This window comes from Actinia tenebrosa, unplaced genomic scaffold, assembly GCF_029948245.1.
Source record: "Actinia tenebrosa isolate PJP-AT-01 unplaced genomic scaffold, QUT_ActTen_1.0 PGA_scaffold14__42_contigs__length_11649687, whole genome shotgun sequence".
Classification (NCBI taxonomy): Eukaryota; Metazoa; Cnidaria; class Anthozoa; order Actiniaria; family Actiniidae; genus Actinia; species Actinia tenebrosa.
The window spans coordinates 9,678,316-9,695,301 of NW_028292574.1; the positions used below are offsets into that span (position 1 = coordinate 9,678,316).

At 38.5% G+C, this 16,986-nt stretch overlaps 1 protein-coding gene across 1 annotated transcript; it reads left to right on the forward strand.

Annotated features, from left to right (window-relative positions):
* The first annotated feature begins 663 nt into the window (after nucleotides 1-663).
* Nucleotides 664-12,143, forward strand: LOC116290519 (uncharacterized). The gene is made up of 11 exons (XM_031697565.2): nucleotides 664-1,009; nucleotides 3,713-3,753; nucleotides 4,587-4,884; nucleotides 5,417-5,793; nucleotides 6,288-6,454; nucleotides 6,746-6,955; nucleotides 7,442-7,707; nucleotides 8,039-8,368; nucleotides 8,769-9,508; nucleotides 9,982-10,144; nucleotides 10,754-12,143. Exons 1-11 carry the CDS (start codon nucleotides 896-898, stop codon nucleotides 11,252-11,254), a joined length of 3,207 nt encoding a protein of 1,068 aa, XP_031553425.2. The 5' UTR covers nucleotides 664-895; the 3' UTR covers nucleotides 11,255-12,143.
* The last annotated feature ends 4,843 nt before the right edge of the window (nucleotides 12,144-16,986 follow it).

The window sequence follows — 16,986 nt, forward strand, 5'->3', positions numbered from 1 at the left end:
AATCGAAATTCATTGTATATGATATAACGCAGTGTAATTCAATACACCCTTCAATAGTAAGGAATAAAAACAATGCATAAAATATTTTTTTGAATTTCTTTTTAATATTGCTAGTGGTATATTGTATAGCTTTTACGATTCCCAAAAAATTCTTGGCTCAAATAATTTACAAACAAACAAACAAAAAAAAAACAAAAAAATTCCACACTCGAGAAAGGAAGGCTGTTCTTGGAAATACAAATTTTCTCCATATTTACTATACTCTTTTTGTATTCTTCTCTACTCCTCTTTTTAATGTTGCTGTTGGTATATCCTATAGTTTTTACGACTCCCAAAAAATCCTTTGCTCAAATAATTTACAAACAAAACAAAAAAAGCTCCACACTCGAGAAAGAAAGGCTGTTCTTGGAAATGCAAATTTTCTTTCTTATTTACTAACTCTTCTTGTACTTCTACACCATGTTTTAACGATGTCTCAGCGTTGTCCAAGTCTCCCGCCTTTTTGGCATGTCAATTAGGACAAGAAGAAATTGATTAGAAAATACTGCGTAATGATTGGTTATTACTGTAAAGAGGTCTTTTTCGTCTCCCGAGGGTATTCATTTAAACACTGGTCGTTAGAGCTACGCGTCTTTTGACAGACTTTCATTTGAATATCAACGGTCATTGATCCGTTGAGGTCTGCCAACGAAAAGTTGAAAAAGAAAGTTGTGTTTTCAACAGCTGTGTGCGTTCTAAACAAGTAAACAAGAAACTAAAGTGCGAATATAGTACAAATTTGCGAAAAATTAGTCAATATTTGGCGATGTAGTTGGCACAAGCCAAAGAGCTTGTTGTTTACATTATACGAATTCAGAGCCGAACTTTTGTGTGAAAGTTGTTTGGACTCCTCGCAATGGCTGAAAATTCAACCATAGCCGCAGATGTCTACGGCGGCGATTCCAGTTTACGTCCAAACAGGTCGCCACTTGAGGGAGAACTTGAAAGACTCGAAAATGATATCATTAAGGTAAATACAAACACGTTTAATCTCTTAAAAGGTGCACATTATGAAATCATAGCCGAATTGGTCTTGTTTTGTGGTCACTTTTGAAGTTTTTATGAATGATCTTTTAATCTTATTTTATTCTTGATTAATTTTTACACTTTCTTACCTCGTAATAATCTAAAATGCTCATTCGATTTTCTCAACTTCTTTTTCCTCAAAAGAACATCTTTTTGCTTAGCCAAAAAACCGTTGAACGTTATATAGATCCATCCGTCTTAATGAGCAATAAAATAATATAAAAATACGAGAGCAGGAAGAGCGGGAAAACTTTATTTAAGAAACGCATTTCTATGGAAAAAAAAGCTGAAATGCTTCATTGAGCTGGAAAAGTTCATTCTCTTTCAAAACCTTTTTTTTCGAATGCTCTGAAACATTAAGAGCTTAGTTTAAATAATCTTGCGCGTATATAACGTAGACATGCAACCATAAATAACCGCTTTTGTCTCTATTGTTGGTTTTGAAATTATTGCGATATCCCTCGAGTTGAATAATTTCGACGTAGCAGCTATGTATTGGATGGTATAATATGGACAGCTGGGTTTAGTTCGGTGAGCTCACCAGATGTCCTCGTTTCAAGAATGATTTATTGAGCAACAATATGATAATTGAAAATATGTTTGAGTCTTCCAGGACTTTTTTTACATAGTATACCCTGAAAAATGTCTAATAAGCTACAAGCCAAAGAACTACTCTGCCATATACCTAATTTATAAACTTACCGTATTTTTCTTAATGCGCGAGAAATGGACTGCCGGTCGATGTATTTAAAGTGCTTTAGAACTTTGTACATCGATGTCTGAAGTAGGTTATTGAATTCATAAAAGTTGTCGCACACTGACAAGCGAGCGAGAAAAGAACGCGCAAAGCTGCAAGAGCTATTTACTTCTTCAAGCATTCGACGTCTCTTTGAAATGTGGCCAGTATGGTAAATGAGCAGTTTTAAATATAGATGATAAGATGTTGTGTGCGTCACTTGGAGGTTGACAGACAATTTTATGCTCTTAATGATCTTTTAAGCTTCGAGGATTAAATTGTCATGTCACGATGAGCCTTTTATGCTAAAATGAACGGCAATTAACCTTCAATGGCCGGAAAACATTAAAAAATATGGTGCTTGAAAACCGTTTGATGTAGCTAAGAGCCAAAGGAGAAGAGAGGTTTATCTGATAGAAGTGTGTGTTATTGAGTGAGGCTTTGCGATTGTGCACTTGGTGTTATCTTCAAGTCCTCGATTTTTTAAGCGATGGCTGCAGATATAAAACTCATAGTGAAGTTCCTCCCTTTCTTTCTTTCTTTCTTTCTTTCTTTCTTTCTTTCTTTCTTTCTTTCTTTCTTTCTTTCTTTCTTCTTTCCTCTTTTCCTCCCTCCCTCCCTTCTCTCCCTCTCGTAACACTGAACTTGCTTCCCACAAGAATGGTTATCGTATGAATGGGATACGTAGGGTACTGTCTTACAGCACGTACACGGTACGACATGCCGTAACATTGAACTTAGCTGAACTTGCTTCCCATAAGAATGGTTATCGTATGAGTGGGATACGTACGGTACTGATTTACAGCACTTACACGGTACAACATGCCGTAACATTGATATGGTTTCCCATAAGAATGGTTATCGTATGAGTGGGGAATGTACGGTCGTAATATTTCACCCGTTCACTCATTGTTCCATCCTAAATGTTCCGTCCAGAGCACCCTTAATTCCTGTGCATAATTAATTAATGTTCTTCAACTCCTGCTATCGACAACCTTTGATCACCATTGTTCATCATAATTTCCTATACTGTGCTATTATTTGCTAAAGCGTGGGTTTATTTACGCCAAAACAATCATCTATACTTGTAGTTTATTAATAGTATTTCCCCAAGGATTAATTCCGAGGGAGTTAACAGTGGAAATAATTTTCATCGATTTTATTACTAATACATACTTTAGGGATTCAAAAACCTATCGAAACAACCCTCTGTTGGTACTTGTAGATCTTTATCATATTCTAAATCAATTTGATATCGAACGGATAAATTTACAACTCAATTTAAAAACGCATAGCTATCATATATCCCTGACCTATGAGCTGTAAATCAATAGGGATTTTGTTACCGGCGTTTTCAGCAGCGCTTTTGAAAACACCGCTGACTCCTAGACGCATCTTAAAATCTTTACAATCATTTTGTGCCCTGTTTCTTGGCACGACGTCTTGGCTTTTCGAGAAGAGACTGAATCATTTCTTAGGAGAGGCATTTTAGGTTTGTAATTTGAAAAATCATTCAACGTGACTCAACGAAACGTTTTTACAGTTGTTGACCTCAGGAGCATCATTCGATTCCATGTTTCGTTAGACGTCTATAAACTTCTGGGACTCCAGCATCAACAGTTTTAAACACTAAAGAATATCATCCATCTTCTCTTGAAACTTCAAGCTCACAAAAGATTTCTTATTTTTTCGCCAGGTAGTATAAATACCAAACATATTGTATCTTTGTATATTTTTTCATTGGATATTAGTGACAAACCACGACCGCAGAAGACGAAGATTTGTTGGGTATCATTTTTCGGCGCCAAAACAAGCCAGTTGTGTGACCGTTAGCCTTCCCGGAAGAGGTTTAAAAAGAAGTTATAATATTGAGATATTTTACTTAAATAATTGTTGTGAATTCTGTTCCAGGATGAGTTGAACAACACCAAGAAGCAGTTAGAAAAGGTCAAGTAAGTATCTAATAGTTTAATAGTTTATTATAATTATCTGTATTATGTTGAGTAGAAATAATAATTAGTTATACTGAATTATAATTGATACTTGAGAGGATAGTCACAATGTGTATTTTCTCGTGCATTTGTTATACATGTACTTTTAGGCCCTGGCTTAACGTGGAAACATGTTTCCCTAAATGTTTCCTAAGGTGGCAAAACTGTCAGGAAACATCGGGAAACAATGTTTCCATGTGTCTTGAAAACATGTAATGTTTCTGCCGCACAGCAAAAACATTTTTTGCGTCTTGGAAGCAAAATTTGTTGCACACAGCAATGTTTGGCATGTGGCTAAACTGGGTAACATCGAGGAAACATGCGCGCGGTAAACATGTTTCTGGAAACATGTTTCCTCGTTTAGCCAGGGCCTTAGTATGGTCATACAATAGTGATTCAATGTGTACCCCCTTGGGATAAATCTTATCATTCCCCACGTCACTCCCCTAAAAAAAATAACTAAAAGAAGGTCAATAAAAAGGAGTATGAAAGGAAAAATACAGTAGAATAAAATGAGAAAAGATACACCTGCCCACTTCAAATTAGGAAGAGAGAGAAAAGAAACAAAAAATACGTCGTCCAGAAGTCACATCGCATACTTTTCCCTTGTTTAAATATAACTATTCAATGCAGGGACCGACGGGGTCCCATCCTTCACCCTTCAGATTTAACGCAGTAACACCCTGAACCAAATATTCTAAAGTTGCAATGAAATAAATGAAAAGTCAATTTATACACACCTAATGCCAAAACACTTTCAAATAACTTCGTTTTCACTTTGCCATTCTTTTCAGTCTGGTATCAAACAGCGAACGAGAAAACCTTAATCTAAAAGACCAACTCTACGACGCAATGAAGAGTAAAGAAAGCTCAGAAGCTGAGATAAAAGCGCTGAAAGTCCAGCTAAAGATGGCCGAGGAAGCGCGAGACGGTGCCAGGAGAGATCTTATTGACGCACACCGTAAGATACGCGAGGCTGAAGAAATTAAAGAAACGTCGAGGAAAGAAAATTTGTCTCTGAGAAGACAAGTGAAGGACGAGGAAATGGAGAAATACTCGCTGGAGAAGATCGTGGAGAACTTGAAAGAAAAGGTAAAAGAGATTGAAAAAATGGGATTGAAAATGAGAATCGAAATATTGGAGGATTTGAGTGAAAATGAGCGGAAAATAATGATAATGATAATGATAATGATGTGCCCTTCTCTTCCTTCTCACGTGAGTTTTTTCGCACGACGCGGTCGATAGACCTCCTCGGCTCTGGAGCGCTCGAGCGTAATGTTGTCTCATTTCAGACCACGTGTCATTCCCTTGAGAATAAGACTCTTTGTTTGAGTTGTATCCATATTCATGTGTCTTCTGATGTGCAACCGAGCGCAAACCTAAAACAAAGAAATGATACTCTAGGGAATGACACGTGGTCTGAAATGGGAAAACATTGCGAGAGAGCCGAGGAGGTCTATTAAGAGAGGGTCTGCGGGAGAAGTCCGTTAGCTTGCAATGACCACCCTTCCTTCCCCTCTACCTCCCCCCCCTCCCTACACACACTTACTCATTTCGAATCCCCTAATCTAATTTGTACAAACATTATTTCTTCAACAAAATGTGTGTAATATATTATTGATAGGTAAAGCAAGCTGAAAACGATAGAATCGAAACAAAAAGAGTCCTCGATGAAACAGAGAGCAAATACCGAGTGTGTGACGAGTCACGCTTATCCTTATCCAATGAGATTGAAGACATGAGGTCGAGGTTTCATGAAGTGGAGACTGAGCGTAACGAAATCCGCCGAGAGTTACAAGAAGCGTTACGTCAGGTGAAACTACTGAGCTCAGAATGTCTACAAGGAAAAAGAGATGTAACTGATTTAAGAGAGAGACTAGCGGAAGAGGAAGCGAGGAGAGAAGAGATGAGATACGAAGCATATGCTATCAAACAAAGCATCATGCAGCTTGAAGCTGACAAAGAGTACAACAAGCAAGATCTGGCAAAATCGCAGCGAAGGTTAGTGATTAATCCCTATTCTTTTTTTCGAAAAGTTCAAAGAGAGATTGACATCGACTTCATGTCAGTCTAAACAAAGGCTGAACACAATGAAGAATAGTTAAATATCGTGAGTCGTTTATTTAAGAAATATAAAACGCGCGCCCATGTCTCTGTACTGTTATATAAAAACGCTGGGAGAGCACGAGAGAAACAAGCTTAGGAACGCGAGACGTAGCTCTACACCTCTCAGAGTGTTTGTATCGCAGTACAGAGACATCATCAGCCGTTTTATATTTCATGAAATATTCTTGGAGGATTTTGCGCGAGCGCATGTCTGTGTCCTCTGATATAAACACGGTAGCCAGCCAATCAGCGCGCGCTTTATGTTTCAAATATATAATGAAGTAAAATATAGCAAAGTTAGATGGGTTTGCGCTGTGGTGCCAACTAAACCTAATCAAGTTTTATCACTTATTTTTTATCTATTTATTTTTTGTATTTCATTTGTTTAGGACGAAAGAAATGGAGGATAAATTCGCTTCAAAAGAAAAAGATTACATCGCGCAAATAAACGAGCTCAAACAGTTCGAAGAAAAAGCCAAGAAGAGGATGCGCGACTTGGAGGAAAATCTGGAAAAGACGACGTTTGAGAGAGAAAACTATAAGGCACAGCTATCAGGTAGGTTGGTAAAGATTAGCCACAGCATGGTTACGATACGTGGGGTGAGTTGGGAAAGGCTCGGCACGGTAACGGTACGGGGGGAGGGGTAGGTTGGGAAAGGCTCGACACGGTAACGGTACGAGGGGTAGTCTAAGAAAGATTGGGCACGGTTACGGTACGGGGGGAGGGATAGGTTGGGAAGGGAGGGCATAGATCACACCACCCATTCTTCCCTATCTCTAGGCAAAAAAAAAAAAAGAATGTGACTTTATATAGCAGTGAATAAATTGGATTGTTTCTTCTTGGCAGGAAGTGACGGTCGAATCACCGCACTAGAGACTCAGATTGGAAGACTAGAAGGACTGAAACTCGACTCTGAATACAAGTTGAATAGTTTGTATTCCATTTTGAGACGCACGCTTGGAATAAGATCTCAAGCACAGTCACCAGCGAGCCCAAAGAAAGCTAGAATGTCGTTCAGTCGAAGTAGACAGCAGAGAGAATTGTCTTCCTCTTCTGGTAAGTATATAGGTGTTTGTGTTATGTGAAGAATGGGTGGGGCTCGTGGGGTCCTTCCTTTACCTAGCCACCCGCCTACGCCTCTACCTATGTCATCTATGTCCCTCCCTATGTTCATTGATCCAGCAACCAATCAAGCCATCCATCTATCCCATTCCTACCCTCCATCCATCCATCTATCCATCCTATCCTCTTAACTCCGTTCAACCAATCCATATATCCCACTCATTTGCCTATTCATCTATCCCGTCCATCTATTCCATCTATCCATACATTCATCCATTCATCCATTCGTCCATCCATCCATTTCATCTATCCCATCCATTTATTGCATCCATCCATCCCATCCACCCATCCATCCATATTCTGATTATTCTAGCAACAGTCCCCTCTGACAACCCTAGTTATTCAAATTCTACCCTTTTACTCCAATCACAGTACCTTCTCATTCCTTTCTTTAAGCAAGTTCTTCATTCTTGTCAACAGAAGAATCAATGGACGAGATAGACACCGACTACATCAAAACAGCTCTCAATGACTTACTACAGAATCTACGAGAAGCAGAAAGAAGAGGCGACGAAGCAGTTGCAAAAGTCGAAACTCTCCAGCGATTAGTGACAGACATGGAGGAAGACCGTGCCGCGGCCAGTAGTAGAATGAAGGACCTGCACGGAGAGGTTAATACATTGAAGGAACAGAAGAGACAGTTTGAAGATCATTTTAGCTCCTCACAGGATTCGCTGTCTCTTAAGGTGGGTAACCTGTGTTGCTGATGATATATGTTCGTCCTATTTCTGAGAGAAGGACCACCTTAAATGGACCACTTCGACGATACGGCGGCCATCTTGGATCGCAAGGCATTATGGGGCATCAGGGGGGCAAATAAAGCTTCTCTTCTCTTCTCTTCTCTTCTCTTCTCTTCTCTTCTCTTCTCTTCTCTTCTCTTCTCTTCTCTTCTCCACCCCTTTCCCTCGAGACAGGGGAAAAAAATACGTGTCAGGGTCACCAAATAAAATACTACCCAGGGACATCATTACCTTCGGAAAAAACAGTTCATAATTTTCAATTTTCTAACCCAAACAGGAAGAAGCAATGCAAAAACTAGAGCGTGATATCATCGCTACCACAGAAAAACTCCAAATGCTCGAAAGCACGCTTTCGCTGTCAGAAAACGAGCGCAAGGTATTACAAGACAAGATCCGGGACCTTCAGGACATGGAATCGAGGTTACGTGATGGTAATAATACCTTACGTAACGAGATCGAGGCTGCATCCGGTTTACGTGCCAAATTAGAGCTGAAGATAACTGCACTTAATGGTGAGCTGCAGAGAATGAAGAAAGTCTGTGATGATACTGTTGCAGAAAATAGAGAAATACGAGAGAGATTGTCAGTGACGATGAGAGATAAACAGGTAAATGTTCATTTGTTTGTCTGCTCCTTTTATTTATTCAATTTTTATTTCGTGCCCTTGTCTGATTCTTTGCCATATTCTATTTTATTAATTGCTTGATAGATTCTTTTTTTTGCATAAATATGTACATATTTTCACTTTTCCATTTCTTTTCTTTTCTTTTCTTTCTTCTCGTTTTGTTTCCTATCTTCTCCTTTTCTTCCACCATTTTCCTTCTCTCTTTTTCCATTCCATTCCCGTCTCTTCTCTTCTCATCCCTTTCCCATTTTTCATTCCATTTCCGCCTCTTTCATTTTTATTCCGTTCCACACCATTTCTTTCCATATCCTTCCTATTTCATTTTGTTTTCTTTCTGCGCATATCAACTACTTTCTCATTATCTAGCCATCTCCCTTCACAGGAAGTAGAAAACAACGTCGTTAACCTGGAACTGGCTGTTGAAAAGCTAACCTCATCATTATCAAGAGCCGAGGAGGAAGAATCAAGGCTGAAAGATAAAATCCAATCTCTCTCTGTTTCTTTAGCAGACAGCAACAGCAGCTCTCAGAACTTACAGGACCGAATCTTCCAACTCCAACGTCTATTAGACTCTAACGAAAACGAAAAGAAAATAAAAGACGAAAAAATCGCCAAAATGAAAGAAAATTTAAAAGAAAGCAGAAACGAAACTCGAATGTTACAGGAGAAGAGTATTTTCTACGAACGCGCTGGGGAGGATTCCGCGCTTCGCATTGGCGACTTCGAGAACCAGTTAAAGCATATGAAAGGAGTTCTACAACAACGACAGCAGAGGGAAGAAGAGTTTCTTCTACGTTTACGAGAATTCGAAGAAGAAAACACAGCTTTAAAAGAACAAAATAACACTTTAATCAGAAACAATTCCTCGTTTGAAGACGAAAAACGAGACTTAGAAAGGTCTAATGTACGAGTAGCGAAGGATGTTGCTGCGCTCAAAAGGACAATGGAACGGCTACAGAAGGAGAGGCTAAGTTTTGAAGAGTCTCTCTACGAGACGTCACAAGAAAAGAGTAAAATAAACAAAACGTTAGAAGATACGCAGATAGAGAATCAACAGCTGAGGGGGGAGTTACAAACGCTGCAAATGATAGTGCAGGAGATGGAAGAGAAGCACACGCAAAGGTGAGAGAACAATATATGGCATTATAAAATTACTGTTATAAATCTCGCATTCTGATTGGTTGGGAGCGCGTGCTTTATGAGAGCACACAACACGCACACGCCCTTATAAAAGAAATAAAAAGCTTGTTTGCTGCGCTGTATGCAGTTATAAAGCACTTGGGGATTGGCAGAACACTCGAGAAGTGTCGAGAAGCACTTCTCCTAACACTTATCTCGTGTTCTGCAAATCCCCGCGTGCTTTGTAACTGCAAACAGCACGCGCGCGCGTTTTCTATTTCTTCATTATATTCCTCTGTTTTATAGACCGCTTGTGATTACCCATCATTACAATAAATTGTTAATATCAGCCGTGATATGCAAATGAACCTGCTAAATGCGGACACCCTCTTAATGCGAACACTTTAGCCTCTGTCGGTATTAACGAGGATCGAGCGACCCTGAGTTTCTCTTAATTTTCTCATGTGTTGTTTCAGCCTGGCGGAAGTTGCCAGTCGCCATCGAGAGCAGTTGGTTCACGACGTTTCCAAAGCACACGCTGTTGTGGAGAAAGCCCAGCGCTCTTCCGAGAAAAAGGAAAAGAGATGGAAAGATAAGAATGAACATTTGGAAAAACAGGTTGCAAATCTAGAAAAACAGGTAATGATGATTATGGCATGATTTATATAGCGATATGGAGATAATCAAAGGAGCTGTATATTAAGTTATGTATTCGAGATAGAGGTTTTGCACCACCACGTGACGGCAGCCATGTTAGATGGCAGGAACAATACAATCATTTTACATAAGAAAGAATTCAATTTCCAAGAGCAAAGGGATTTTATTGTTCTGCCATCTAACCACAGGAAGCTCAAGCAGTATCATGGGATGGGCAAGTGATTGTGCAAAACCTCCTTTACTTTTTAAGCAATTTACAATCATGAGGGATGGTTAGTATGAGGTGTAGGCACTGAGAGTGATCACTGCCAGGATTTCTTTACGACCTCAGTTTTTCTTTTACGTCCCTCCTATGTTGGTCAGTAATGATGAAGTGTGGAGAGACGGGACCGCCATTTAAGTGGTCGTCCGAGCCACTTGAAAGTTTATTTGTAGTATTTGTAGGTTTAATTACAATGGCAGTACTTTCTGCTCAGTTATTTAAAAAGACTTAGTGTTGATCAGGTTTGTCTAGAGTCGATTTATTTGATATTCATTGTTTAAAAAAAGAGGAATGTTCAATTTGGCTAACTTTTTTTGCAACAATTTTAGGTATCTGGTTTGAAACTAGAATTAAAGGAAGAGAGAGGCGAAAAAGAGTGGCATATGAACAAAGCCGCTCTGAAAACAGAAGAACTTCGTGAAGTACGAACTTCACTCGATAAATCACTTCGTGCCGTCGGAGAAGATGCGAGCAATTTACGAAGCATGCTTGGTAAATCCCTTCGCAAAATCGATAAGTATTCGTCAGCCTCTCGGAAAGGTCAGTCCCCTTCGCAGTCGACTACAGAAGTAGATACCGAACAGTCGAACCCAGAGGAGGAAATTCTTCAATTGAATGGAGACAATTCGCCGAAAATTACTCAATCGGCAAAGAATCATCCTAAATCAGCTTCGGGAAGTATTAGAAGTCGGAGATCACTCGGTAAGTCTCCGGAAAAAGCGAAACGTTTGAATGGAAACGACCTGGTCGTGACGAACGGTTATGCCGAAGACCATTCGCCAACACGTCGGAATAGAAGAGTAAGAAAGTCCCTTAATAATCGAGAATAATCAAGCCAAAGGAATATATGAATTAATTATGTGCAGTGGAAAAAGAATCGCTTTCTCCTCGCTCCAAATAAGGGTAACGTTACCATATTTGGTGTGTGAAATGTATGGCAAAAACGCCCGCTAGATATAACGCGCGCTTTTCCAAATGATAATGATGATTACGACTGGAATAAGCCAGTATTATTGAGCGCTGTCGAAAAAACTAAGTTAACTATTGTGTGTGCTGTGTGAGAACAAATTATTGTAATGTATATTTTAAGAAAAATTTTAAGCGTTAGCATTGCATTGCATTGTCGAAATAGACGCCATCTTGGATATATGTCGCCTAAAACAGTCCCACAATACACTGCAAAGCAAACTGTGGTCTCGCTTCCTCAATCGGGGTTTTGGGAAGGGATTTGAATTTTTCAAAAACTCAGAAGTGTACATTGTATTGATGAATACTCAGGCGCTCATCTATGTCCTGTTGGCATGTGTATGTTCTGTTGGTCAGACCACCAACCAGTGTAGCACAGAGAAGAATGCATACCATATATATACCCGTGAAAAACTTTGTAAAAAATTGCACAAATCTGCACAAATGAGTAAGTTAATTAGACCTCAGTAGACCCTAGACCTATAAAACTTTGTACTAATTTGTATGATTCTGTTAAAATTTTTTTCACAGATATATTTTAATTTATTTATTCTTTACTTATTTTTGCCATTATAAGTTTGTATTTTGTTTTTATCAAATTCTCTTCTACTCACGTGGTTGTAAAGCTAATAAATAAATAGATATGTGACAGATATATTACCCCTTGTACTATACAAGCAGAATAATTATGTAAAGAAGTGTTTGTATTTATCAACAAAATGAAAAACAATAAACTTAGGCTACGTGCGTACACGGTACCGGACGAATTTTCAACCGATCAAAAAGGTTTACGTTTAGGGGTAGCGTTAATGTCTAGCCGTGCGAAACAAAAAGCATGATCTGTTAGAGCGAGTTTTTCAAGAATTTTCTTTCTTCTTATTGACCAATTAACCAGGACCATACTTCCAGACATCGAATGGTTGCTATCAATAGACGTCACTTCCGGTAATAGCTTTTTTTGATGGCTTGTAGAATCCTGGAGGTTGTTTTGATCTCTTGTTTTCTGGTTTGATGTCGTGAAAATAGTCAAATGCAATAGTTTGAGGACTTATTTTGACATACTTTGACTTAGCCTCCGCTAGTTGCCCCCCAGTCAACCGCTTGTTTGCCCCCCAGTCAACTCCAAAAAAGTCACGTGATTGATAGTAAGCAATTCAAGCAGTGAGCGCCAAAAACTATTTTCTTGAAGAAAGGCTGTTGTACAAGGCTAAAATCTTGTTATTCAGAAAGTTTAACTTGTTTGGAAGTGGAGATGACCGATGAAAGTGGAATCAAAGTGTTAACCCAAAGCAAAAAATTTTATTCGAAAATGAGGTTTAGGCCTTCATTTGCTTATTTTCCATATATTTTCTATAAAAAGCCTGACAAAGCAACATTCTAACACAAATGCAACAAAACAACTTTGTACAATTGAAAATACCGCTTCAAGCAAGCATTTTATCATAGTATATCAGTTTCTAACTGTTTAAGGAAGGTTTTAACCCAAAACGAAAATTGGGATCAAAACTCATACGAAAGTCTAGGTTTTGGCGCTTTTTCCATTATTATTCATTATTGAAAAAAATTTCCTCTTAATAATATGGAAGGGGTGGCGTAGAGACTGATATGCAAGTGAGCATCGTAAGAATCATCATGTCATAATACAGATGTCCGACCCGGATGTCCGATCATCATAAAATTTTTCAAAGTTGTGCTACTTATTAGTATTTTGACCCCTTGGCCGATAAAAAAATAATCAATGTATAATAAGAATGCGTGCACGTACATCGAAGACACATGAATATAGATATGACTTGAGCAAACAATTGATTTTCGAGCAAGTTTGACATTGTGAAAGTCGTCCAAAACAGCAATATTTGACATATACATGTCAGTCTGTTACTATTGGCTCCTGCGTGACATCTATTCAGCGGTATCACAATAACTAAGCTATCGGTTCCCTCTGTCATGTTTGTCTCTTAGTTCCTTAGTAACTAAGAACTATTCCTCAAGATTTTGACTTCTTGTTGAGCGTTAAAGAATTATCAGGAGTAATTTTGTCATTGAGAGAAAAGGGCTACTGATTTTCTGACAGGTTCGAGCAGAAAGGTTCTGAGAAAGATTTTGAAAGTTTTCGTTCTCGTGTGACGACAATGATAGACTATGGAACAAATTTTAAACAGCGTTTAATAACATCAGGATTATCACTTTACGTAAATCATGGTCTGTACATAAAACCCGCTGAAGGAAAAAAGATATGATGTTGAGCAAAAATGTCCAACTTGATGATAAAAAACGGTTACAACGGATCGCATCGACGCTATGGCGAACGAGTCTCCAAGGAAACCAGACAAAAATGCGTTTGTGACTCTAAGAGGTCAATCCACTTTCCCGCAATTATTCACCGAGATAAACAAACTGTACAGCGTCAAGTAAAAGCCAAATCTCCTCAGGACAGAGCTGTGGGTATTTCGCCTGATTCTGATGAAGTGGGGTTGAATTATTCTTCATATTCGCCGTCCCTTGTCCGGGATGATTTCAATGAATGTCTTATACTCTTCCCAGATGAGATCAGTGAGCTCAGGCATTTGGCTGTAGCGCTTGGCATTGAGTCACGAAAGAGCCGTGGTGTGTTGGTTAGAGAGATGGAGAGTAGATGGAGTCCAGTAAAGGAAAGTAATGGAGAACAGTGGTGGAAAAATAGCAAAAAATGGATCAAGCATATTGAAGAACAAGAGGTCCCATCGGGACACATGCATGAGGCTTATAAACAAAGCCCTAAAGTGACACAAACGAAAAGAGAGGAACTGAAGACCAAAAATGAACCGGGATTGTATAACGAGAGCGATAAAGACGAAGTCTACAATGCTCTACCGGAGAATGTTAAGAGAAAGATCCGGTCGGTGGTGATCCCCGGTATCGGGTGTTCATATCGACTGCCAACGATTGACAAAAAGCAAAAGAAATAGCTAAACAAACGTCTCCGGGATTACAGAGCATTTTGGTGGGAGGATGGAAGAGGGGGATGATTTTCTTTCTATCGTTACCCCTTCCAGATGACTGAGATCTTGGAGGACGTACTATGTCACACTGAGGGACCCAAAAAAGGGCACAAAGAATGATATTCTTGTGAAAATTTCTAATTGATTTTAAGGCGCGACTACATGGAGCACTTTTCCATTCAGCAGCTTGTCTCGCGCAACAGCGTTGCGACACAAATTGCAAGAGGGTTTACACGATGCAACAGAGACGCAATCATTGTGTTGCCAAAAGTAGAAACGAATTCTATTTTTTGCAACGATAGATTAATGCAACTTTTCTAGCGCGGATATTTTTTTTCAAATTGCGATGTAGGTTTCACGCTGCAATGTTCCATACAACTTGTGTCGCAATGCCGTTGCGCATGCTTTCGTGAGAATTGCTTCGTGTAATCGTGTCTTTACATTCCAAATCTCATTCATGCTGGATGACAGAACTTTAGAATCCCAAAAGAATTGAATCCCTTCTCATATAAAGGGCCTTTGGATTGGATTTCCTGTGGTATATCGAGTAGACTACATTCAGATAATGCTTTTAAAAAAATTATTTGTAGTTAAAGTAGACCGGATACATAAATGGGACACATCTTTATTAATCTTTTCCCATTTCGAAACCGCTTGAAAGTAGGATTCCTCGATACAGCTTTCAGTAAAGAAAGAAATAATATTAAAGGAATCATGAGGTTACGAGTTGTAAACTTAACTCACCAAACTTGGGTATTTGAATGTAGCATGAAATATATGCAATATTTATTCAACTCCAGTTTGTAACCATAGTTGTAGTTGTAAACAGGTTTTATTAGAATATATTTATAGTAGTTTTGTTATTTTTTATCTGTACATAAACTATTGAACCATTTGAATATTTTATCAATAGAATATATTTTAGAATCAAACAAATTCAAAATTACATTTATTAGAAATGAAAAAAGTCATTTTTTTCTTACACGAAATGGAGTTTTCATTATTCTCTGATTTGTGAGAATTTCGAATCGGATTCTTGTTCAACGAATTCATAAAACAATGATGATAAATATTCTATGCATTCTTTTCTGTTATTCTGAAGAATAATTATTTACTTTTACTTCATGGTAATTCAAATGTATTTTCGTTCTTTAATTAGCGAGAGATATGTTTGTTTTAAAGTGTAAATGGTAGAAATCATTGTGACATCGCGTCTAGGTAGTTTGTCAATACCGGCTTCAAAAATATTGCCATTCTATGGATATTTCTCATTGAGGATTCGCTTCTCACAACTGTACTTTCAGATACGAACAAAAAAAAAACCAGAAAATCCTTCGAAAAGTCAACTGTACGCCTTTTGTTATGGAAGAGGTTCGATAAAGTAACAATATTATGAATTATTAAGAAGATAAGATGACAAAAGTGGAACTAGAGTTTCCTAGTTTCGAGACGGAATGTCATCGATAGCTATCGTTGGATGTCATGAAGATAGCACTCCACAGCAACAACACCAAGACGACGCATTTTAACTCTGGCTGCCAAAAAGATAACTGATTTTCTTATTTTCCTTGAATGGAAAACCAGCAGAAATTCATAGACTTTATGTTGTTAGACGTTGTATAGTCTGAACTACGAGAAAGGAAGATTTCGTTCGTTTTCCAAGCTTAGTGAAATGAAACATTGCAAATCTACGAAGAAATTTTTTTCCTACAGCGAAAGGCCGAAATATAGCGATAAATTCTCGAATTTTGGAGCAGGAAAATCATTTCCTCAAATCAGTATTGCAGCTGTTCAGCACCATGAACACGGGAGAGAAAGAAAAGAGGACAACAAATGTGGGAAAGTAGTTACAGACGAAAGGAATATTATATTGGACTACCGGATCAAAAAGAATGAAGAAAATAATGGAATAGAATCGAGTAAAGTAACTGGAATACGCCAGAGTTTGTTATACAGAAGTCTTTCAAGACGAAGAATTGATGTTTCGGGTAACGAAATTATGCGAAGATTAGAAAAGCGAGGAATACTATACCACTCACCCTCCCCTCCCATGCAACACCAATTTGCACTCAGCTCCAGTACCTACTCGTCGTTTGGGAGTGAAAGATATCTTGCGACACCAAAAAGAAAATATTTGAAACAATTTTACTCGGATATGAATAGTTTTAGCAAGAAAGTCTCTTGTTTTGGAAACTATGATAAGGATAAAATTTGTCCAGGGAAAAATAGAAGACAAATGCATGCTTATCTTTGCTGTTGTGGCGAAGAGCGAAGATTTAATTTACCAAGTGTTGAATGAGAAGAAATAATTCGGGGCTGATTTGATTATTAATTTTAAGAATCTAGTACAGAGTGAATACAGACGAAGGAGGAGGAGGAAAAGGAAAAGAAAAAGAACAACAACAATTACAACAGCATCAGCAATTTGAAAAAAAGGAGACGGTGATGTTGTAGAAGAAGAAGTATGAAGCACGAGCACGAGTAGGAGGATTGATGTGAAGGAGAAGGAGGGTAGGAGAAGGAGAAGGAGAAGGAGAAGGAGAAGGAGAAGGAGAAGGAGAAGGAGAAGGAGAAGGAGAAGGAGAAGGAGAAGGAAAAGGAGGATAACTAGAAGA

Excerpts from the sequence above, each read along its gene's own strand:
- LOC116290519 (XM_031697565.2), top strand. The coding sequence starts at position 896 with ATGGCTGAAAATTCAACCATAGCCGCAGATGTCTACGGCGGCGATTCC. Across the intron at positions 6,956-7,441 it reads AGAATTGTCTTCCTCTTCTG|AAGAATCAATGGACGAGATA; the intron begins GTAAGTATATAG and ends TCTTGTCAACAG. Across the intron at positions 9,509-9,981 it reads GAAGAGAAGCACACGCAAAG|CCTGGCGGAAGTTGCCAGTC; the intron begins GTGAGAGAACAA and ends GTGTTGTTTCAG.